Source organism: Paramisgurnus dabryanus, chromosome 15 (genome assembly GCF_030506205.2).
Source record: "Paramisgurnus dabryanus chromosome 15, PD_genome_1.1, whole genome shotgun sequence".
NCBI classification, from domain to species: Eukaryota; Metazoa; Chordata; class Actinopteri; order Cypriniformes; family Cobitidae; genus Paramisgurnus; species Paramisgurnus dabryanus.
The window spans coordinates 15,869,147-15,893,404 of record NC_133351.1 but is presented as its reverse complement, the minus strand read 5'-3'; the positions used below and the strand labels follow the sequence as shown (position 1 = coordinate 15,893,404).

The 24,258-nt window shown below is 38.8% G+C and overlaps 1 protein-coding gene across 2 annotated transcripts; it reads right to left on the bottom strand.

Annotated features, from left to right (window-relative positions):
* Positions 1–855: 855 nt before the first annotated feature.
* dcbld2 (discoidin, CUB and LCCL domain containing 2) lies at positions 856–20,701 on the bottom strand. 2 transcript variants are annotated; one of them, XM_065251710.2, is made up of 15 exons: positions 20,406–20,701; positions 18,130–18,354; positions 17,348–17,485; positions 12,759–12,810; positions 12,614–12,686; positions 6,842–6,975; positions 6,198–6,238; positions 4,733–4,948; positions 4,482–4,606; positions 3,978–4,125; positions 3,777–3,899; positions 3,594–3,687; positions 3,331–3,377; positions 3,127–3,240; positions 856–3,035 (listed from the first exon to the last, which is right to left on the bottom strand). In XM_065251710.2, the coding sequence occupies exons 1-15, from the start codon at positions 20,509–20,511 to the stop codon at positions 2,662–2,664; spliced, it is 2,010 nt and encodes a 669-aa protein (XP_065107782.1). In that variant the 5' UTR covers positions 20,512–20,701; the 3' UTR covers positions 856–2,661. The 2 variants fall into 2 exon arrangements, with proteins under 2 accessions (XP_065107782.1, XP_065107781.1); XM_065251709.2 differs by having other exon boundaries at positions 3,777–4,125.
* Between the last annotated feature and the right edge of the window lie 3,557 nt (positions 20,702–24,258).

Genomic DNA, 24,258 nt, shown 5'->3' with positions numbered 1-24,258 from the left:
ACTTATATGCTGGATAAAAAATTGTCAGTTTTGATCACTAGCCAGGTTTCAATGGTCAATATTTTACCTTATTTCTACTTAACTGACAGGGTACATACTAAAAAGAGATTTTCTGTTCCAAAACATTTGAGTTACGTTCTAAAATACCTTTGTAAGACATAATGGGGCATTTTCCGGACAAGGTTTAAAATAACAATGATACTGATATATGTTAAAATATCATATAGCAGCTCAAACATGCATTTTAGTCTGGGACTAGGATAAGCCCTGTCCGGGAAACTGCCTTAAAGGGACACTCCACTTTTTTGAAAATTTGCTCATTTTCCAGCTCCCCTAGAGTTAAACATTTGATTCTTACCATTTTGGAATCCATTCAGCCGATCTTGGGGTCTCGCACTACCACTTTTAGCATAGCTTAGCACAGTCCATTGTATCTGATTAGACCATTAGCATTGTGCTAAAAAATAACCAAAGTTTCAATATTTTCCTATTTAAATCTTGAATCTTCTGTAGTTACATCGTGTACCAAGACCGACGGAAAATTAAAAGCTGCGATTTTCTAGGCAGATATGGCTAGGAACTATAATCTCAAACTGGCGTAATAATCAGTTACATGTTACATCAGCAAAGTCACTGATTATTACGCCACAATGAGAATATAGTTCCTAGCCATATCTGCCTAAAAAATCTTAACTTTTAATTTTCCGTCGGTCTTAGTACACGATGTAACTACAGAAGAGTCAAGTTTTAAATAGGAAAACTATCGAAACTCTTTGGTTATTTTTTGCGTGATGCTAATGGTCTAATCAGATTCAACGGATTATGCTAAGCTATGCTAAAAATGCTAGCGCCAGACCCCGAGATCGGCTGAACGGATTCCAAAACGGTAAGAATCAAATGTTTAACTCAAGGGGAGCTGTAAAAGAGCATATTTTCAGAAAAAGTGGAGTGTCCCTTTAATTAGTTGTTCTTAATACACGGATTGATCCAGAACTTACCTAAGGCCAGGCTCACACTACAGGACTCATAAAACCCTGGCTGATAATAAAATCTGGTCGGAGCACACACATACGGAGAATCCGATTTTCTTCTCTTAAAACTTGAACATGCTCATGCTACCAGATTTGAAAATCCTATATTTTATATCATTATTAAGATTATCGTGCCAGAGGAATCGCTTCATGCCCCCTTCACGATGTATACGAATGTAGACTGTGACACATTTGTTATTACTCACCACCAAACTCAGTTTCTCCTCAGTACTTGTTTTTGACGGATGTGATATGTTTTCATGGATGCATTATTCAGGCACTTGCGCTGTTTTCACACTTCACCATCTACGCTGACTACCGGACACGAACAGCCGCTTGTTTGGCAGACGCTGTTTCAAAAAGGTCTGTCATTGTGCAGCATGCGAAAGTAATACACTAACAAATTTGGTGTTAAATAGCACTAAAAGCTCATAATCATAGGGGAACCATTTTAGTCCTATATAGCATTTATGAAGAACCAACCAGGGGATATAGCACCACTATAGCACCAGATATGGTTCTATATAGCACAATATGGTTCTACACAGCTATTACATAGGTGCTATATAGCATTTAACCCTGGAGAACCCACAGGTCAAATTTGGCCAATTTTTATTTATGCTAAGAGAAGGGTTATTGGGTTCTCCAGGGTTAAAATGGTTCCCCTATGTTTAAGAGACAGTGAACCACTCGTGTAGAAACACGAAATGGAATTGAAATAATATGGTCTTCAAATGAGCCAAGTGGAATAGATTTGAGAAAGGTCTTGTCCCACTTACAAATAATGGTTCTGACACACATGTGGTAATCTGAGCCTAACATTGAAACCGATCTAGGTCTTGTACCAGATTTTCTCGGGAAGGTAAAATCAGGGTAAATTTGTGCCAAAAATCCTGTATTGTGAGTCTGGCTTTAGATCATTACCCTTGGACAAAAGTTTAGGCAGCATCACATTAATCAAAAGGCACTCCCAGAATGCATTGCCATGAGCTTGAAAAAACACCCAATATGTGCATGATGCCAGAGAAACAGCGATAATATACACAATAAAAAAGTACCAAAACTATCAACTGTGTCCAGAATTTTTTTGCACTTCTGAGTTTGTGTGCCATATGCTGTTGTGTTCCCCCAAAAGCGATGTAGGTTTTAGAACATAGCTAAAAAACCCAGCACGGGCTACTTTTGGGCAAAGGCGACATAACTACATCAAAACAGAAAACAATAAAAGTGCAAAATGACCAGTGTAACAGAATGTTATCTAAGAAAGTTCTGTGTGAGGGTGTCTATGTTGAAAAAGGAAGAATGTGCCTCGCGATGAGCTGTGTCGACGAATTCGTCACGGCCCTCAGAAAAATATACACAGATTTGTAAGGACTCACAGTTTGATAGCAGAGTCACACATATGCACTCACACACACATCAGACATACATTTAGACACAAAACACAGTAGTGTAACAAGATCTCTGCTGTTCTCACTCTCCTGACTTTCCTGTGTGTTATTTCAGTGATAGGACTTGCACGGCGTACAATTTGAGACAAACGCACACATTCTGATCTGCATTTTTCTTTTAAGGTAGTGTACAGCTGAGGGTTTCTAAAAGGGTTCATTCACCCTAGGCCACGGATAGGTCAGTCTACTTTCTGACATGGTGCATTGTGGGTATTCTGGGGCACCTGGTATAACTGTCCCTCCGTGGGCGTGGCTTGATCAGATGTGTTTTTGGGTGTGTCATATAAGGAATTTGCTGATTGGCTGCTGTCTGTCCGAGCGAGTAATCCCCGCCCTCTGAATGGCAGTGTGCCTCCTGACAGGTGGTTCGCCCTGTCAATCATGATTGGTGTGGCGTATTCAGCGCCAGAGGCAGGAAGAGGCTCAGCATAAGCATGATAATGTTCTGGGGGAATAGGTGCATCGTACTCTGGGTCATCACCCTCTTCGGGTTTAAAGGTTGACCTTTGTCCCAAAGATGCCATGGTACCACTGGCAAGTGGTTGGGCGTATTCTGTTTGAAAGACCAGCAAATTTTGAATGAAAATTTGTTATAAAAACACAAATCTCTTTTTAAATGTATGTATGTGTGTGTGTGTGTGTACCTGCAGGCTCCACCCGTGGTCTTTGGTGACCCACTCCTGCTGTTGAACTATAACGAACACAATCATCTCCATCCAGCTTAGAGGGCAACAACTGTTTCATACTCTTCCACCACACTGAAACACACATGCACACACATTTATTGAGTCATGTAGGTATAAATGCATTACAGCAAATGAATATGGAGTATGCCAGAACAGACGCACCTGTGCGTTCCCAGTGTGGAAGGTCATACGTTGCCTCTGGGCTTTTTCTGTAGGTTTCAATGCAAATGATGAATAAAATATGAGAAGACAATACTGCCTTTTGCGATTAAATATTTTCACATTTTTATTTGATCTCAGTTGTGATGTTCACAAAATTGAGTGTTTGGTATCACCTTGCAAGGCATTGAATATTAAAATGTACTGTAAATAGACAGAATGCTGATTATTTAACTTAAAAGGAGAAGTTGTTTTAGCATACTGACCTGTTCTTCCACAACCACGAGCACAATATTACTAAAACTGGGGTTGTTAGAACTACCACCAGTACGGGCACCAAAACCGCCACGAGAGCCACCTCTGCAAAATTCACAAAGGACATTAATAACATTAATCTAGAGTTAGACTAGATTCAAATTTAAAATTTATTGAATGAAGAAAATTCTCACCATCGTGAGGAGGCATGGTGGTGTTTCGGATGTTGGGCGTACGTGTCGTCCTCTCCTGTAGGGGGGGCACTGTGCTTTTCCAGTGGGGTGGAGGAGGGGCTGGGTGAAATGTTCTTGGCCTCGCTGACCAATAGAAACAAACATGTATAAACTGATTGGACAATTGGATAACATCGCTCACTGCTTTCCGATTAATCTCACCTGCAGGTGGTTGACAGCCCAGCAGCTCCATTTTAAGGGCAATCCTCTGGTGCCACTGGGTGGGGCATATTCGAAGAATCCGCGCTTCGATCGGAGGAATAAAATTGTTCCGCACTTCCTGTAAATAGTGGGTGTTGCCTTGGAAAATCTGTGATGGAGAACACAAGGACACGTTACCTTGACAACAAAGAAAATCTGGCCTCAGGCCAAGGTCTGTCTTATTTACGACCAATCAATGCGCTTCTTGTTAAGTTCCCTGACAACTGATGGACATTCATTATTAATGACCTTAGAGTGCACTTAAATTTCAGAGTCCTTAAATTTAAGGATTGCAAAAGCATTTTTTGCTGAAAGACCGCAATGAGGTCATTCTGCAGTAGTTCCAACACCAGCAGCGTCTGACCTCAACCGCTGCCCTCCATTCAGACACACATACATATACATTCACACAAGAGCAGAATGGCGAGGAAAACAAAGTAACATAATGTGAACAATCATCTATACCTTGTTTTTATCTGATCCCGCTTCTTTATAGGCGTTCCACTGCTGTCCATCATGACTGAAAAACACTTCATAAGCCGACACGTAAAACTGATTTTCTATGAGGGTGGAGCCAGTGGTGGTAATACCTGAAAACAGATTAGACTGAGTAATAAATAAAGACACATGCACGCAGGCACACACTCAGGCACGCACGCACACACACACACACACACACACACACACACACACACACACACACACACACACAGTACCTGTTATTCGTTTCTCTTTCTTTAGGTCAACTTGAATCCATTCTTTCAAATCGCTGTTGGCTGCTGCCCATGGACGTCCCGGAATTTTAAGGCGGGCCCCTGTAGGTCCCCATACAGTGGGTTCCTTCCCATGACCACCCCATTCCCATGAGGAGGAGGCAGTGATCTGAGAGTCACTGACCACCCTTGACTCCAAACCTAAAGTACCGTAACAACCTTACAAAGAATAGAATAAGGTTTCTATTAATGCAAAATCAACCAATAGGATTCCCACACCTTAGTTAACTTCAAATTCATTGACCTTTCAAGGACTTTCCAGGTCCAATACCCTCAAATTCAAGGACTAAATGTTACATTGTTACAGTTCCCTTTCGAGGGAACTCGCGCTACGTCACTGTGGTGCAACCCAGTCTCACCCCATGTCGTCAATATTTGACGACACTTGACCATTCGTCAATATGTGACGCGGAGGGTATACCTTTCGCGTCATTTTTTGACGAACTGGGGACTTCAATACTATTACGTCCGTTGCATTCTCTTCTCCTATTTTCTTACCAATTTCGCGTCGGTTTAGGGTTAGATTTACATAATGACATCCCTACCCAAACCCCAACGCCAGGTGACAACTGTTTCTAACCCCAACGCCAGGTGACAACTGTTTAATTTCGCGTACACTGTTTAATTTCGCGTACACTGTTTAATTTTGCGTAATCTAACCCTAAACCGACGCGAAAATGGTAAGAAAATAGGAGAAGAGAATGCAACGGACGTAATAGTATTGAAGTCCCCAGTTCGTCAAAGGTATACCCTCCGCGTCACATATTGACGAATGGTCAAGTGTCGTCAAATATTGACGACATGGGGTGAGACTGTGTTATGTGGTGACACTTTGGGGACGCCTCCAAGGGTAAGTGCGTCTGAATGTGTATATCAAGTTCAACAAATGGTGAGGCTTAATGACAAAGATAGGGTGAAATATTATGAAATTTATAATATGAAATATATATATGAAATATGGCCAAAGACGACATTACAAGGACGCAGAAAGTATGGCAATTAGACGCAGCACACACGTAACCCGAAACGTTTTCGTTTGTCAAACACAACTATGCAAAAAAGCATTTAGGTATGAATCAACATTTTCATACAGAAGATATAAGCATTTAAAGCGAACAGTTTAGCACGCGTGCTTAAAAAGTCTAGAATTTTTATGATATTATCCTACACTACACAGGGAATTATATGGATTTTTTTCTAGAAAACTTCTTGCATAAAATAGATTCAAGCACTTTCAATGACCTGTATCTATGTATGTATATTTTCAAAAACTTCCCAGGGCCTTGAATTGCCCCCCCCACCTGGTTCACAAACTTTCAAGGATTTCAAGGACCCGTAGAAACCCTGAACCAACTAATACTGGAAAAAAATACACAATTTAAGTTTGATTTAGTGCTGATTTACTCACCGCTCGTCTTGAAAGTAAAAAGGCTGGGGGAGAGATTGCCACTAAAAGAGGAAGAAAGACACACAGCTATCAATCTGTCAACCAATTAATCAATTTGTAGTCTAAGACAAAAACAACCAAATGAAACATAAACTGTGTGTTAGGCAGCAAAAGAAAAAGTTTGTAAATGTAATTCTGCATCATTTGTCATGCCACATTCTTCAACAGAGGCAATAAAAAACCTGATGATGCGATATTTGTTTTCTGTGCTACGTTGTGCATTAGTACTGCTTAATAATGCAACATCGTTGCTGTGTAAAAATCTATGTACGGAAGAATAAACATTTTACAATACAGTGTGAAAATACATACAAAACAAATATAATCAGATGACCAATCAAATTCAAATATTACAATGCCATCATCATCATCACATAGTTTTTGAACAAAAAAGGCTCTAACAATGTACATTATAGGGTGATTTTTAAACTTGTTATATGTAAGAGTTTATTTATAGACAAAACAGTTTCAGTGCCAATGTTACATTTAAATTGAAAAAAATTGTAGAAAAAGAGTGAAAAAGGTGGGTTGGATGCTCTGTAGTACTATAATCAAATACAATTTCCCATGAAGAAATGAGGCAAGAATGCAAATGTGTTACTCACGGCACAGATGTCACATTGTTGGCCAGTGAGCTTTCATAATGTGGGATGCCTTTACTGCTGACCACACTGATTTGCCCCCCCAGAGTGTTGGAGACCACACCCGCATGAACTCCGGCCAGACAGAGCGGAGAAGACTGCGAGAAAGACAGAGATACCATGAGACAGCTGACATTGACTCACTTACAGTACATCAAAACCACAAGCTGTGACATGGCAAGATGAGGTCACATCCTGGAAGCCATATCGCAGACAGGGGTATCATTTTTGCCACTTTGATACAGAATACTTGATGATTCGTGAGTGGAACTTCAGCCAGTTTAAACTTAGTTACACAAACACACATACAGAGTTCAACACAGAACACAAAAGAAAAGAAGGATAAAATAAAGCAATAGTTGTTAGGCATGCCGCGAAGCATTTAAGCTGTTATAAAATGCACTGTAACACCACTGCTTCGCGTGATGTATTGCTTTTATAAAACGGTTACTTCATATGCATAGCAGGATTTCATAAAATAAAACACAGCAAATAAGTTGTAATTATATTAGTACAAATATTACTCTTCCACCAAACAAAGTAGTTTCTCAGCATAGATATGTATAAAGGCTAGATGTCTTACGGCCGAGTCCCTAACGGCATCACTAGGTGGCCATCTTACCACAGGGTGCTCGCTCACTCATAGCATTGAGTTTAATGGTGCAGGTACTTTAAAATGACAATAACTTGCTCAATTTTCTACCGATTTTCAACGTTATTAACGTGGCTATAATTCTGAATGATTTAACATGTTTCATGAATTTTTATTTATTTTTAGTATAGGTATGCAGTCTCGTAGGTACATCTTTGACGTTTATAACAAACCAAACCGTTTGAAAATCGGTAAAAAATTAAGCAAGTTATAGTCATTTAAAAGTACCTGCATCATTAAAACTCTACTTGGACAGTGTAGAGAGGGACTTATATCACGACACTGTGGCAACGTGAGCTACGCGATCTTTTGGTGTTTGAAAAAAATAAAATCCATGAAATTATATTCATATGACATGCCGAAAGTGCTCTGCTTTTCCTTTGCGACAGTGCTGCAGCACTTGTGGCCTCTAGGGGCGCTAGACGTGAAAAATACATGTCTAGCACCCCCTAGTGGCCAAAAAATTCTGCGGTGTGCCTTTTACGTTCATTTAATTTATACATTAACATTTATATTGTGCAAGTGTTGAAGTGTAGATCAAATATTTTTGAAAGCATGCTTAACTCTTTCCCCGTCAGCGTTTTTAGAAAAGTTCCCAGCATCTCTTATGATTTTCAAAAAGTTTACTGCCTTCCAGAGACCTACATTCTTCATTAAATATATAAACATACAATATATCAAATGAAAGAACAGACCCTCCACTTTCAAAAAAAAGTTAAATCATACCTTTATTTATTCCCTTTTTATCACCTCTCAAATTATGAGCAAAAAGCTGACATAATTGCATTTTTGTGAAAGACTTTTGTTAGAGATCAGATTCTGAGTGATGATCAAAACTTACACAGTTTTTGTGGATACTTGTTTAAGTTAAGATCGCCATCTAGTGGATCATAACGGAACTATGGATTGGCTTAAAGACTCCTCAGGGAAGCGGTTTTTTGAGATAACTCAACAATATTTATAGACATTTATCTGTATATCGCCATTAATTGTGCAATTATGGTTAAAATAAAAAAATATGATTAAAAACTGTGGTGTTTATTTTTATAAATCAGTACGTAGCAACATTGGCGCAGTGATACTTAACCTATGTAACGTGGTCTGAACTGTGGGGTTACCGCTTGGGTATTTTATCAAAGCTTAAAATGTGTTTCAACCAATCAGAATGAAGGACCCAAACTGCTGTTTTATAATATATACATAAAGCATCAATTACAGAAATGTGCAACGTTTTCTCTTCATATAAAATTATTGTTTGTTCTATTACAAATACTTTGTGGATTCATTGTAAATGTTTGTCTTAGTAAATTGTTAGGGAGGTGGTTTTCATTTTCAAAAATAACTATATGTGTACAAAACAGTTACAATTGTGAAAGTCAACTCAAAGTCTTATTTATTTTGAATGTTTTTAATGCATTTTGTGCCTATGTTTGACAGTAACAGAGCTTAAAATACTGATTTCTCCATTATGCTGCATGAAAAGGATCAAATATATAAAGCATCAATGACAGACCTAATGTGCATTCTTTTCCCTTTATTGGTTGCATTAGAGCTTTAAAAGCTTTTAAATCACAAAAGAAAAGAAAACGAGAAAAAAATATTTTTTTCTTACTGAAATCACACACACATTTTATAAAATACATCTTCCAAACAGCAAAAATGAGGAACATACACTTACACAGTTGGCACTGAAATCTAAGTAAATTTGCTAGGTATAATAAATGCCCATTTTGATTACACAAACGTGCATGCACGCACGCACGCACGCGCGCGCGCGCGCGCACACACACACACACACACACACACACACACACACACACACACACACACACACACCACACACACCTTTTCTGGCCTTTCTGTGTGGAGTTTGCATGTTCTCCCTGTGTCAGCATATGTATTAACAGTGCTCAGAGTACTCCGGTTTCCTCCCACAGTCCAAAATCAAATTAAAATTGGAGTAATTGGGTAAATTGGAGTAATTGGGTAAACCGGAGATGTCAAATTGCCCTTCCCCCACTGTTTGTATCAATGGACTTGTGTATGGATTAACCAGTTCTCGCCATGAATATGGCCATAGATGCTGGAATAGTGTTAAGAATAAATACACACACGCAAACAGTCGGGGCTTTAAACCACACACACTAGGCAAAGTGTTTGCCTAATAAGGCCCACAAAAAAGCACCACAAACATACACCACTTCCTTTGGGGAAAAAACAACACCACAATCACCACAAACAACCCTGCACTTACACACAAACACATATGCAAGGAGCCCCAACCTAATTCTTAGGGTGTATCTGAGCTGAGAAAAAGACTTGTCAGCTGGTCTTCATTACAAAACCATTTAGCCAAACCTGATCTAACATCTCCCTGAGAAACACGCCGTCATGCACAAATAAATACACGCACACATACATCTATACACCCAGACACAAATACCAACACGCCCCTATGAAACCAAGAGCTTTAAAACTGACACACAGAAACATTTACAATGACTCAACTTCAAAAGAACGTCCGTCTATCCCTAACTGGCATATTCGTAAACCCTACACATAATGGTGAAGGCTGAATCGTGCTCAAAAACAAGAATGTGATCGCACCGACAAGTTCAGATGTGAAATCATGCAAACATTTTAAAGCAAGCAGGAAGTTCTGAGACTGTAATGAAGTCATCAGCGATGACCTAATGTACAAGACAATGTGAGGTCATTGCTCTTAAATCAACACGCCAGTGTTAAATACAACTTCTACTCAGAAAAGTGTTTGATAACCGCAGATGAGAAATAATAATCTTGGCTCAATTCGCAAAAGCGAACTTCAGCCAAATATCAAAATTACCCAATGATTAACTCACCCTTAAAGGATTAGTCAATTTTCTTTAAAAAAATCTAGATAATTTACTCACCACAATGTCATTCAAAATGTTGATGTCTTTCTTTATTTAGTCGAACAAGAAATTATGTTTTTTTTTGGGAAAACATTCCAGGATTTTTCTCATTTTAATAGACTTTAATTGACCCCAACACAAGTTTTAATGCAGTTTAAAATTGCAGTTTCAAGGGACTCTAAGCGATCTCAAACAAGGCATAAGGGTCTTATCTAGCGACACAATTGTCATTTTTTGCAAAAAAAAAAAAAAATGCCCTTTTAAATGCCCACTTCTCATCTTCCTCCAGCTGTGTGTAGCACCAGCGCGACCTCATAACTAGCTTCCACAGTAACTAGCTTCCACAGTAACAACGGCATCTTGGACTTGATTCACAAGAAAGTTTTTTTGCATAGCAAGCTTTGGTTGCCATAGTTACGTTGCGCAGTGACTCTTTCATGAATCGCGGTTATCATGCAGCACTTTTTGGGGCTCAAAGTAAGAAGTTGTTCCCTGATCCCTGTATTCATCATAAAGTTACAATTGTGAAAGTCAACTCTATGAAAGTCAAAGTCTAATTTATTTTGAAAGTTTTTAATGCATTTTGTGCCTACTCTTGACACTAACAGAGCTTAAAATAATACTGATTATTCCATCATGCTGCATAAGAAAGATCAAATATAAAGCATGACAGACCTAATGTGCAATCTTTTCCCTTTATTGGTTGCATTAGAGCTTTAAAAGCAAGAAAACGAGAGAAAAAATATATTTTTCTTTCTGAAACCACACACACATTTCATAAAATACAGCTTCCAAACTTCTAGGTAGCAAACTTGAGGGTGCATACACTTACACAGAAATATAAGTAAAATTGCTAGTTATAATAAATGGCCATTTCGTTCACACACACACGCACACACACACACGCACACACACGACAAGTGGATGTAGACTCAACATGAACATAGCACAGCCACTTGCTGCCTGGCAACGAAATATAAGTTAAATTGCTAGTTATATTAAATGGCCATTGATTACACACACACACACACACACACACACACACACACACACACACACACACACACACACACACACACACACACACACACACACACACACACACACACACGTAATTTAGTATGAACATAGCACAGCCACTTGCTGCTTGGCACCGAAATATAAATGAAGATAACTCCAAATGTGTTTGTCTGAAAGATGATGCACATATGTAGGTGAGAGCAGGAGAGAAAAGTACAATTTTTCAGAAAAACTTAATTTTAAAAGATAATGTTTTAGACAGATATATTTTGCTGTGGTCAATACCTTACAAGTGTGGTCTATCAATACCAAGTGGAATTTTGAACAAATGTAAAAACTACTTCAGTACTGTATAATTTCACATTATAAGAAATAAATGATAATTTTAGGAATTTACTTATCATGGTTGAAAACATCTTTCTGGACTTAGAGGCACAAAACAGTGACGAAATAACATGATCTTTGTCTTGCTAAAGATGCTGTGAAATGCAAATGTAATCAGGGCTTGCAGAAAATAGCTTTGTTTCTTTCGTCCTGCGTTACTTTCGCCCCGGTTCTCCCCTATATCTCAGATTGCTTAAGGGTGAGTAAATCATGGGGTAATTTTGATATTTGGCTGGAGTATCGATTTAATCCACAATAGAAGCCTAGCGGGCAACTGCAAATAATAGTTACAAATAAAGTGAAAAGAAACTGTTTTGAACGTGTAACAATAATACTTAGACATTACATTATGTTAACATGACAGAACTGCTTATGCCTGAGATACCACAAAGATTTTACTGGCATACTTAATGTACATTCTTTCAATACTGCCTATCATCAAAGCACTGTCCGGATAAATTTACAGTAACGCACTTTAATGTAAGTGCTTGAAACATATGAGCTTCACATTTCTGCTTTTAAACCCCCATGCGTGTTTACCAGCAAGGCTTCCATTGTAAGTGCATTACTGTAAATTAGTTTGCCGTCAAAAGAGCGCCACTAGCATCACCAGACAGAACTGCAAATCTAAAGACTATAACTGGTAAAGGGGTAAGAAAAGAGGAAACTAAATCAAAGTGCTTTTGTCACAATGAGACTACAGTATGAGGCCAACAATGATGCTGGAGACAAAGAAAGACGAAAAAACTTGTTAACGTGACACCCACACAATAGTGGCATACTTACATCTCTGTATCCGTGCGGAATGGTTCCCGAAACCTCTCCAAAATCCGTCAGGCATCCCGCAGGACAGAATTTACTGCAAATGTAGGGCAGGACAATGAGACACACTTAAAAATAAAATCATCCAAAAAGCTGTAAGAGTGGATACCTGAACTCTGCTTCAGTGAAGTCCTCTCCTTTCTCCAGGCATGTAATGAGATCTGGAGGGAATGAGAAAACAGAACTCTTTGCTTTCCATGTTTTTGAATCCTCTCAAAATGTGTTTGCTGTCAGATAAAGGGGGACACCAGATGGTTGCTATGGTGACACTATTGATCCTGATGACTTGCATTCTTTCACATGAAGGAAATAGTTTTTGCTTTTTGTATTTGCAATCTACATTATTGGCTAAAATGTTTGTTTGCAAAACTTAAATGGATTTCAGTATTTGCTAGTAGGGCGTTTGTCATCCTTTAGCTGAAATTAATGTTGACAAGGTCAGTGTCACAAATATATACTCACCTAAAGGATTATTAGGAACACCTGTTCAGTTTCTCATTAATGCAAGAGTATTTCACAATCTGCTCAGTTACTGGGATTTTCACACACAACCATTTCTAGGGTTTACAAAGAATGGTGTAAAAGGGACATGGTGTGAAAACATCCAGTATGCAGCAGCCCTGTGGACGAAAATGCCTTGTTGATGCTAGAAGTCAGAGAAGAATGGGCCGACTGATTCAAGCTGATAGAAGAGCAACTTTGACTGAAATAACCACTCGTTACACCCAAGGTATGCAGCAAAGCATTTGTGAAGCCACAACACGCACAACCTTGAGGCGGATGGGCTACAACAGCAGAAGACCCCACCGGGTACCACTCATCCCCACTACAAATAGTAAAAAGAGGCTACAATTTGCACAAGCTCACCAAAATTGGACAGTTGAAGATCTGATGAGTCTCGATTTCTGTTGAGACATTCAGATGGTAGAGTCAGAATTTGGCGTAAACAGAATGAGAACATGGATCCATCATGCCTTGTTACCACTGTGCAGGCTGCTGGTGGTGGTATAATAGTTTTGGGGGTGTTTTCTTGGCACACTTTAAGTGCCAATTGGGCATCATTTAAATGCCACGGCTTACCTGAGCATTGTTTCTGACCATGTCCATCCCTTTATGACCACCATGAACCCATTCTCTGATGGCTACTTCCAGCAGGATAATGCACCATGTAACAAAGCTTGAATCATTTCCAATTGGTTTCTTGAACATGACAAGGAATTTACTGTACTAAAATGGCCCCCACAGTCACCAGATCTCAACCCAATAGAGCATCTTAGGGATGTGGAGCTTTGTGCACTGAATGTGCATCCCACAAATCTCCATCAACTGCAAGATGCTATCCTATCAATATGGGCCAACATTTTTAAAGAATGCTTTCAGCACCTTGTTCAATCAATGCCACGTAGAATTAAGGCAGTTCTGAAGGCGAAAAGGGGTCAAACACAGTATTAGTATGGTGTTCCTAATAATCCTTTAGGTGAGTGTATCTTTGCATATATTTGATTAATGATCCAAAAATAGTGCAGAATCATAAATACCTATTAGAATACTCAACACTGTTTACTACAGGTTTAAAGTCGTCATGAAATTAAAATTAAAAACTTTTTTTTTCAAATGACTTATCTGTGAGCTTCATTAACACAACATTTATGTGCCCTCATAATCTTCAATTAAAACCTCAAATCTCCTCAAAAAGATCTCCCTTTACTTCCGGTCATGAGGAATGGCGTGAGGGCGGGCCCAGGAAAAGAATGCAGCAATTAGCAATTAGCAACAAGACCCAACTTCCAACGATCCAATCAGTTCTCAGTGCACAAAGTCTCACCCTACCCTTTTCTCATTTCAGAAGTTGTATCACTTGGATATATAAGACAATCACTACTTCCGTTACATGGTGACTTTAAATCAGATTTTTAACCTCAGATTGTGAATGTGGTCTTAGATGTGCATTTAGTGGGTGACTCAATACACAGTGTACCAGACTGATGTATTGTATTTCATAAATGTGGATAAAAGCCTCCATATGAATGAACAGATCAATACGAACTAGATGTACATCTGGTACACTTTCAGAAGAGAACATAAGTGGGGCTAGCCTGCACAAACTCATTGTGACAATGCTAGGGAGCATTGGGTGGTTGCCAGGGAATTGCTGGTAAATAAATATATATATCACAGTACAGGATGGTACAAAGTGTATTCCTTAAATCCCTCACTCTGAGCAATAATAAGAGTGCTAGCCGTAGAATATACCAATAATACCTTCACTGTATCTGTGTGCATCTCAGGTTAAAGGTATTTTGTGGTGTTCCTCTACCCATTACTCATACCCACAGCATGGACTCATCTGTCTCTTTCCTGAATCATGGGAAATATAATCTCTTTCTCTCTCTCTCCCTCTCTTAGTACTGGGGTAAACAGGTGTAGATCCCACATGGCACTGTGAACCATTGACCTCAGGCAATCCCAGAGGTCAAAAGGCATGGTTTACAATCTTTACACACAGAAGTGCACAACTGTGATTCCAAAGATTTGCAGTACAATGCAGTACAGAGGTAAAAGTGAGTCAACAGGGGGATTTCAGCAAAACGCCTTATAACAGTGCTTGCTAAGGCAAAACAATTCCACAGACCTGACCTACTATGGAGGAGGGACCTGAGACATATCAAGGGACTCTATGGAAATCACTGTAGCCTGGCTAAGCAAATACCTAGAAACCACACAGAACATCCTCCTAGTAATGCCCTGGCAAGCACCTTGACATCATGGTAATGACATTTTTGTACAGACTGACGTAACCAACATCCGTGACATCATTTCTTAGCACTTTGAATAGCAAATTCTTTCTGCTAAATTCACGGCCGTCATTCATACAGTCTTGGGTCGCACCCTACACCATGAGACCGAGAAAATAACTCAACAACACTAACACCCGTACTGTCAGATGCACATTGCTGAAGTACTCTCATCAGTTTCACATGAGATCTTCAGTCTCATCGGCTATACCCCAGCGTACCGGTTGTCATAGCTGTGTCTCCTGAATCACATCCAAGTCAATGTCAACACTAATGTATACAAACCCACACATCTACAAATAATACAATGATTATAAAAAAACCTACAATAAAAATACTGTGGAGGTTGGAGCCAAAACACAACTAAAGATTATATTTTCCATTTGTGAACTGGTATTTACCAGTGTGTTGTGTTCAAGTGCTTTTGTTGTCATACTATATCATGTGAGTAAATTGCCTGATCGCTCATTACTAGGAGGCTCCTATTGAGGCTGTTTACACTTGGCATTAACATGCGTTTTCGTCGATCGGATCACAAGTGGACGACGTTAATGCCAGGTGTAAACGGTGTTCAAAACGTTTTGAGCTCGTCCACTTTCGACCACTTTCAACCTCATCCAGAGGCAGTCGAAACCACTTTCGATTGGATCGCTTTGGAGTGGCGAAACGCAAATGTGGTTGAATGTGTTCGAACAGCCACACGCGACCGCCTTCTCTCCGCCCATTTATCTAATCTGAGGTATTAAACACAAGTTTTACGTCTTTTTTTGACTTCTGGCGTGAACATACGGTGAACAGCGCTATTTTTAGCCTTTCATTGATAAAACTACTGCGGGTGTTCTCCGTAGTTTCGTTTTGAAAGCGTGAAAGTTGAGCGATCCTATTTCATCAATTGCGCTGAAAATTAAGAGAAAGCTTTAATATATAAACATACAAATCACTGTGCAGCATGTTTACTAGCTAAACAAGCAGTGGACTCCGACATAATATTAGTTTGCGTCCATATAAACTCATAATTACTCCCACTCGCGTTTGAATGACAGCAGAGAGACTCGCCCACCGTCTCACAGACCACCCCCTCACAGTATTCAGGACAGAAGCGGTCGAAAGTGGAAAAAAGAGACGGATTTAAATACCAGGTGTAAACGTTATGTGTCTCTCTTGTCCACTTGTGATCCGATCGATGAAAACACATCTTAATACCAAGTGTAAACAGCCCCAATTGACTGCTAGCTAGCATCTGCTAGCTGGTAGGTAACACCAAACCATAATGGTATTTTTAAAAGTGACACTGAGTGTTAATGCATTATATTAAAATTGTCAATGACACAACATTGTATAGGCTACAAAACTACAAAAAACGTTTAGCAGTGTGCAGTGCTTATCATTTACAACTCTTCAGTTGCTTTCCGCCATTTTGAAAAGGTCAAAGGTTATCTCATCTTGGCAACTCGGGCATCAAAATATTCTACGAGTTTCCCAGTGGAAAATACCACATGAGGGGGTGTTTATGTGCATTTTCAACGTCGGCTTTTGGTATTTACCATAATTACCATAGCACGTGAAGGCAGCATCATACCCGTGTCAATCAGAAGGGACCATGACTTAGCATACTGTATGTGGAGCATGTGCACTAACCGCTGAACCATGGTTTTACTAATAAGTCTGTAAAACTAGAAAGTTATATCAACACCCCTGAATAGCAACTTAGCAAATTTTATAAAGGCAAACTACAGCAAGTTTCAGAAATATTTGACTTAAGTGTTGGGGTTATTAAAGATGTACAGTATCCTGCATAACCATTATTCATAAAGTATACAAACAGCATAGTGATTTCTTTGATTGATTTCTCTCGTCATGTTAGTGTGATATTACATCCTGATGCATAGTTATGAAGTGTTACCTGTGTGCTGACTGGTGCTGTAGGACAGGAAGAGGCCACGGCCCTTGCTGTAGGGTCCGCTCATAAACTGCACTGTGACCTGATGCCCCTCCGACCCTATAACAGCATCTCTCCATTCGCTCTCTCCACAGAATTTCACTGAAGAGACAGGAAGAATATATATATATATATTTGCTGGCAGCATGTTTATTATTGGTGTTCATCGTGTACAATCTCAACCTTTTATGAGCACTATTTATTCATATCACATATATAAGATAAGCTTTTATGAGCTCGCAGTGTATAGTACATTATCCAGGACACCAATATTTTAATGATTTATAAAAGATGAATACTTACTGGATATCTAACATTTTGGAATGGAGATGTAGGATAGTGATTTATCTGTAGTTATACAGCACATCGTGAATGTATATTAGTATTGTTTGTTGATGCCTTAACCATCTGATATAGCGTTTGGACACTGGATAAGGTGTCGTGTGACCTCAGAAATAACAAGCAGATTGTTAATCAATCATAGTTTGTAACTTACACATCTCTTTCCAACATACAAGCTAGTTGGAAACTATTTTTTCTACATTTACCTAAGGTTTTTAGTTTTGAGGGCTGGGGGATGTATTTAGTAATGCAACTTTTAGCTTGTGGTTAAAGTAATGTGCTACAGTGATATCTGCATAGTAAAATAAGAAGCTGCATCCTTAGTTATCCCCCTTAGAGCATTTTTTACAGTGGCCATGTATTAAACCACCACTTCTATAACAAACTTTCCAGGTGTTTCTCACCTATCTCTGTTCGCCCCATTCCGATGCCATTGTACAGTCGCAGGTAAGATACCTGGCAGTTGTTTGTGTTGATGTCGAGATCTGCGATACGCAAAGCAATCGTTTGTCCGGCGGGAACGCTGATCTCCCACTCACACACGGAGCTGGAGGGATAGGACCGAGGGTAACCCAGAGATGCCAGGCTCCCACTACCCACGCCTAGCAATGTGTGTCCACAGCCATCCCCTGAAACACATCCACAAATCCTCAATTAGTCAGTATAGCACTGGTGACAGATAAACCCTTACTTGCAAACAACAATTTGGGTGCTGTGATGGTAACAGATGGTACTACTGTGGTACTTTTATATACAGTATATACCATGGGTCAAGCACCATGATACTGATGGTACACCAAGGTACTTCTAAGAAGGCTATATCATGAATTTTCAACAATGCATGCCTGTAAAAAACCTAGTAATACTACAATATTTTTGAAAAAACACTTTTAGTGGTGTTACACAAATGAACTGGATAATAAGTTATGTTTGCAAATTAACCAATTCATTTTTAATAGATGCACAATATAAAGTCAGTTCTTCCTTAGTTGACACAGGCGCCCTGAAGTAAACACATCTGTGGTTAAATCATTTTCCACTAAGTTTGACAACCACAAACTGCCCAAATAATTTGTCTTATTTTGAGTGGTTTGTAATTATTTGAACAGTTTGTGAAATGTTTTGCTTTAGAAGAATGCTTGCTTTATGTAATGCAATGGCCTGCATGTGGCCTGACTGTGTATATTTGTAATGTTTTTTTTTTTCTTTGTTAATGTTTAATCATAATAGGGAGTGAGAGATAAAGTGGTGAGAGAGAGAGAGATAGAGAGAGCAAGAGTGGGAGATGAGGTCGCGTAGCTGTGCAGCTGCTCGCGCCGCCTGTCACGCGTTTACACACCGAAAGAATCTCAGCTTGCGCTGTTGTTACGTAATCTTGCTGGACAATATTCAAACCCCTGGAGCAAAAACAACAACCTTATCCACACACCTCTAGTCTCCAATGTTTCCTCTTGCTTTACTGAGCCCAGTAACTCTTTAAACTTTTAGGCACATAAGATACTGCGCTCTATTGTTTATAAAGTAATGTAGTAAATAATTCACAGGGTAGGTAGGTACATTTAAAGGTCATTTTCTTTATAGATACGTTCTGTACCTGGACATCTTGACTTGTCTACAACATTGCTATTTTCACCCCCTTACTGCTAATGAATCTTTCATCTTTGTGACAACATGCCCCATACGCAAGTATGCTCTTGGATTTTCTTTTGTTGAGAAAACTAAAACCACTGCTTTTGACTTAGGTTCAAATATGCAAGTCCAATCATGAACTATTATTCACTGTACACATGACCTCACGATAGCACATGAAACACGTGTTTCACAACTTGTGTTGATGAAATGCTTTTAGTCAGCTTTTAGTCACTGGTAACACTGGACAGAGGTTGTCCTGACAGCTCATCTCTCTACATATTTGGAAAAAGAGAGGGGGCAGTGGTCGGCCCATGTAAGGCATTGCATCATTATGTACTTCTGCTGCTCCAGCTGTAATGAACAATGTAACAATGAAACATCTTTGTAAAATTCATTACAGTTTTATTCATCTTGGTTAAGTGTTTTGGCTACTTGCTGGTGTGGTTAAAATCTTGTGTGATCATCAACTCAATTACAATACAGTCCTCAAGTATACTGTAGTATTACTGTAAAAAACTCTTGTAAAATTACTTGTTCCTATAGTGTTTTATACTACAGCATTATTTATTATAGTTAATACTAGATAATAATGTAGTTATACATGAACAAGGTGTAGTAATTATTATAATATAGTCTACTACAATATACTAAATATTAAAGTTTACTATAGCATATGTTTATGTTTCAGTTAAGGAATTCATAGGTAATACAGATACTAGTATATATTAACAAACAGTTAATAAAAGGTAATTCACTAATTAAAGGTAGCCTATAGTAGCCTAGTGTAATTACTACACAGTATGCTAAGATTTACAGTCTAAACGCTAAACAGTAAACACCAAAGTATTGGATTTGACCTTTGTGAAGCTTAAACCAACAACCTTTCAGTCAATAGCCTAGATCTGTGCTGCTACTACCAAACCGCACGACCCCGAGTTTGTTTGTTGCGAAACCGCAATTATAGTCCCAAACCCAAAATACGTGGGAGCATTTTAGACAAGTTTAACCAACTAAAAAAAAACTTTAAGCCCGTGGTAAGATCACATACCCTTCTGCGCCCGCGAGCTTCTGGCACCGAGAAGGAAGATGAAGACGATCAGGATGAAGAGCGCAGCCCCTCCGGTCCCTCTGCCCACCATTACCGACCCGTCCATCCCAGCAGCCTGCAGTCCGAATGCATAATGCAACAGTGTTGCGATCCAGTCACCCGTAAGCGTGTCACAGTCCTGATCAGTGTGTGTATCTCTGTGTGTTTGTATAATCGGGACGGTTTTATTAACGCTTCCTGAAGTGTTCACCGTTAGGACAAACACTGACTCTTCATCCCCCGATCTGTTACACGACTTCCTCAACTTCCGCTCCTCCCACCACACAGCGGCCCCTAGATGGGAATTCTGTGGTATTCCATACATTATTGTGGATAAGCAATGGTTTCGATTTGACTGAAAGATTTTCTAACAACATTGACCAAAATCTTATATTATCATCAACACTTTGTGCAAGCAAAGATGGCATTATGCTAAAACCGATAATCTTACATTTGAACGAAATAACAGGCTATTAATTTCTATAACTTGATAGAAAAATATGAGAATTATTTGAGATTAGTAATAGGGTTGTTTTTGTTGTTATTAAAATATGTCGACCACACTGAACAATTCATCAGAAAACACTGAAAACTGTTTATGGGTTAAAGGGTTTAAATGAAATTTTGAATGTTAATTTTTTAAATTCCCCATTACGTCGATGTAAAAAAAAAACAGTAATCTAGCACACATTCATGATTTTAGCAACTTTTTTAAGTAATCAGATATTGATTCTTTTTGACACTTAATACAAGTAAAAAAATAGCATAAAAACTTTTACAATAAGTTTGCTCGTAAGTAACAATCTTTCATATAGCAAAGCAATACAGTTTTGGTGTGAATGATAGGCTAAACGCCTCACACATACAGTTTGTACATATTGTGCAATAGACTAAATGTGTGAAAGGGCTTTAACTTTTGATTTTTGTTTTCCTTCTCTGAGAGGGTGCTAATCTCTCTCTCTCTCTCTCTCTCTCTCTCTCTCTCTCTCTCTCTCTCTCTCTCTCTCTCTCTCTCTCTCTCTTTCTCTCTCTCTCTCCCTCTCTCTCTAACTAATTACTGTTTTCTCTGTGTCCTTTTGATAGTTGTTTGGTGAATCAGCCATGAGGTCCTTCAGCCAAGGCTCTTATCTTTTATCTTATCAGACAATGCACGCCTACATTCTCTCTCTACTCTTTCTCTCTCACACACACGAGCACGCACGCACGCACGCACGCACGCACGCACGCACGCACACACACACACACACACACACACACACACACACACACACACACACACACACACACACACACACACACACACACACACACACATTTACAAATACACATACTAAAAATAAGAATATTAATTAATATTAATTAGTAACTCAATAATATGCAGAATCCTGTCATTATGTACAATGCTACTCTCTCTTTCTTCTCTCTCTTTTCTCTCTCTTTTCCTTCTCTCTCTGTGTGCGTGTGTGTGTGCGTGTACAACCTCTAACGATTAATTGTCACACTGTACGCCACCTTGTGGTTTATTACCACCCGTCAGCTTGTTAAATCACAAGAATAACACGACTGCCACGCAGTGGAAAGGTGTGGTAGTGCAAGTGGAACAACTGTAACAGACAGACAGACAGACAGACAGACAGACAGACAGACAGACAGACAGACAGACAAAATACAATTATATAAACATGTTGTGCTATACATAAAGATTCTGCAATGTACAAATGCACAATATACACAATATATTGTAAATATACAGAGAAAAATAATAGGGGTGGGTTATAGGCACAAATTGTGTGTGAGTGTTTTATCATTTTACTGTAGGTGATAGGGAAATTGGTGTGGCCCCAGCCGCCCCATAGTTCACCAAAGGTCAGTGGTGCCGCTGATCCTAATGCATTGGCGTTCAGACAATATATATTTGTGCCACTGTATCACTACATCCACTGAACCAATAACGTTGCATTTATCTTTTAATTGTGTAAGAGTGTATTACATGTGTAGCACAGACATATTACACTATTCTATATATATATATATATATATATATATATATATATCAAACACAGATGAACAGACTTCTCATATAGCTTATCAGTATACTCCCAGGATACCAATGAAGTAATTCAGTGAATGCAAAAGTATCAAAACACAATGTTATTAAATGTATAATATGCTACACTTGAAAACGTATTGTCCATTATTTTCATTTAGTATGCTATACTGTCTTGTACACATGCAAATAGCTGCAACCGAGATGTGAAACGAGACCATCTAGTGGACGAATGGATGTTCGGCTTGTTGAAATCTTGGAAAGTGAGTGAGTGAAAATGTAAATTAATTACATTTGAGATTATGTGACCAAATGATTTAAGGGTGGGGGGTGTATATAGACTTTAAAAGGATTAGGTTTAGTGGCAAGGTTGTAATACCACTGTGCTGTATTTAAAGGAATAGAAATGAATTAAAAAATAAAATGTTTGTTGGTGAACACTATACTTTGATAAACTGCTTCCTGATCTCTTAAAGGCACTCCAGCTCATTAGCTGAGAGACAGAACAAGTCTCTGCTGCCTCTCCGACCTCAGCCAAAATTGATCATCTGCACCGTGGTGGCCAACTTACACAGCCTATCAAAACAAAGAGCTCAGCGGAGCAGCACAGAACACGTAGATCAAACAGTTTTGTGTTTCAGCACTGCTCTGCAGCTGGGAGACATGGAGAATATCAGTTGAAATAGACAGCTTTGAGCATCCCATCAAACAGCAAACTAAAGAATCTTGAATGACTAATGTTCTCCTACTGTGTTCATAGCATTTGCCAGTCTTTTAATATTTAGGTATTATCCTAAAAACTTTCATTGCAACTAAATCAGTAATAACATGAATTTTTGATTGAAAATGACCGAAAATGAAGTTTTAATTGACAGTGACAGCATGTCACAGATGTTTAACTTTTATTAAACCCAGAATGTTCTTTTAAATCATCTTTTAATTGTCATCTATTAAACAATGAACCAGAATGGAAGCTCTGTAAAATACAGCGTTTTATAATTTAGTCCAATATTACAATTATAATAGTTAACTGACTAATCATATACCAATCTGAATATAATGGACAATGGTGCACAGGTGTGTAAATAATGTTACTGCATGGTGTGTGTTTACACATCACATGTGTGATTTTGGCATGTTGTTTCAGAAGATTAAGCTTGCAAAAATAATCATGCCTTGTTTCTGTACATTAAATGGCTAGTTCACCCAAAACTGTCATCATTTATCAAGTCATTCCATGAAGTTCTTTCTTTAGGTGAAAAAAATTATGCTTTTATTAATCTATTAAAAACCAAAGTTAATAAACCCCAAATATAAGAGACTGTCATGCATCGTGAAAACTATTTGGTATGTGATCAGACAATGGTCATCAACAGTAAACACAAGGGTGGGCCTTTTTTGCATGCTCTTTACAGACAGTTGGGTGGCCATACATTTTCATTCCCAAAAATAAACACATTTTTGACCGAGGTAGCCAGCAAATGAAGCCAGACATGGTGGGTGATCTTAAGTTTATAAACAACTGTTGCACACATGTGTGCATACATGCACATGCACATGTACAGAGATCTGGAGCTGTTGGTGGCAGGGGTATTGCTGGCTATACAAAAGAGGAACTTAGCAGCCCATCTAGCAATTCCTTATTGTGGCGGTGACATTGTCCCTAAAGCAATGCCATTTAACCAGTTTAAAATTTAAGAGAACTAAAGTCATTAGCTTCATGTTGGGGGGCCCAGCTACCCCTCACCACCCTAGTATGCACCTGTT

Excerpts from the sequence above, each read along its gene's own strand:
- dcbld2 (XM_065251709.2), bottom strand. The coding sequence starts at position 20,511 with ATGGACGGGTCGGTAATGGTGGGCAGAGGGACCGGAGGGGCTGCGCTC. Across the intron at positions 12,811-17,347 it reads CAGCACCAGTCAGCACACAG|ATCTCATTACATGCCTGGAG; the intron begins GTAACACTTCAT and ends CATTCCCTCCAG. Across the intron at positions 3,036-3,126 it reads ACCACGGGTGGAGCCTGCAG|AATACGCCCAACCACTTGCC; the intron begins GTACACACACAC and ends TCTTTCAAACAG.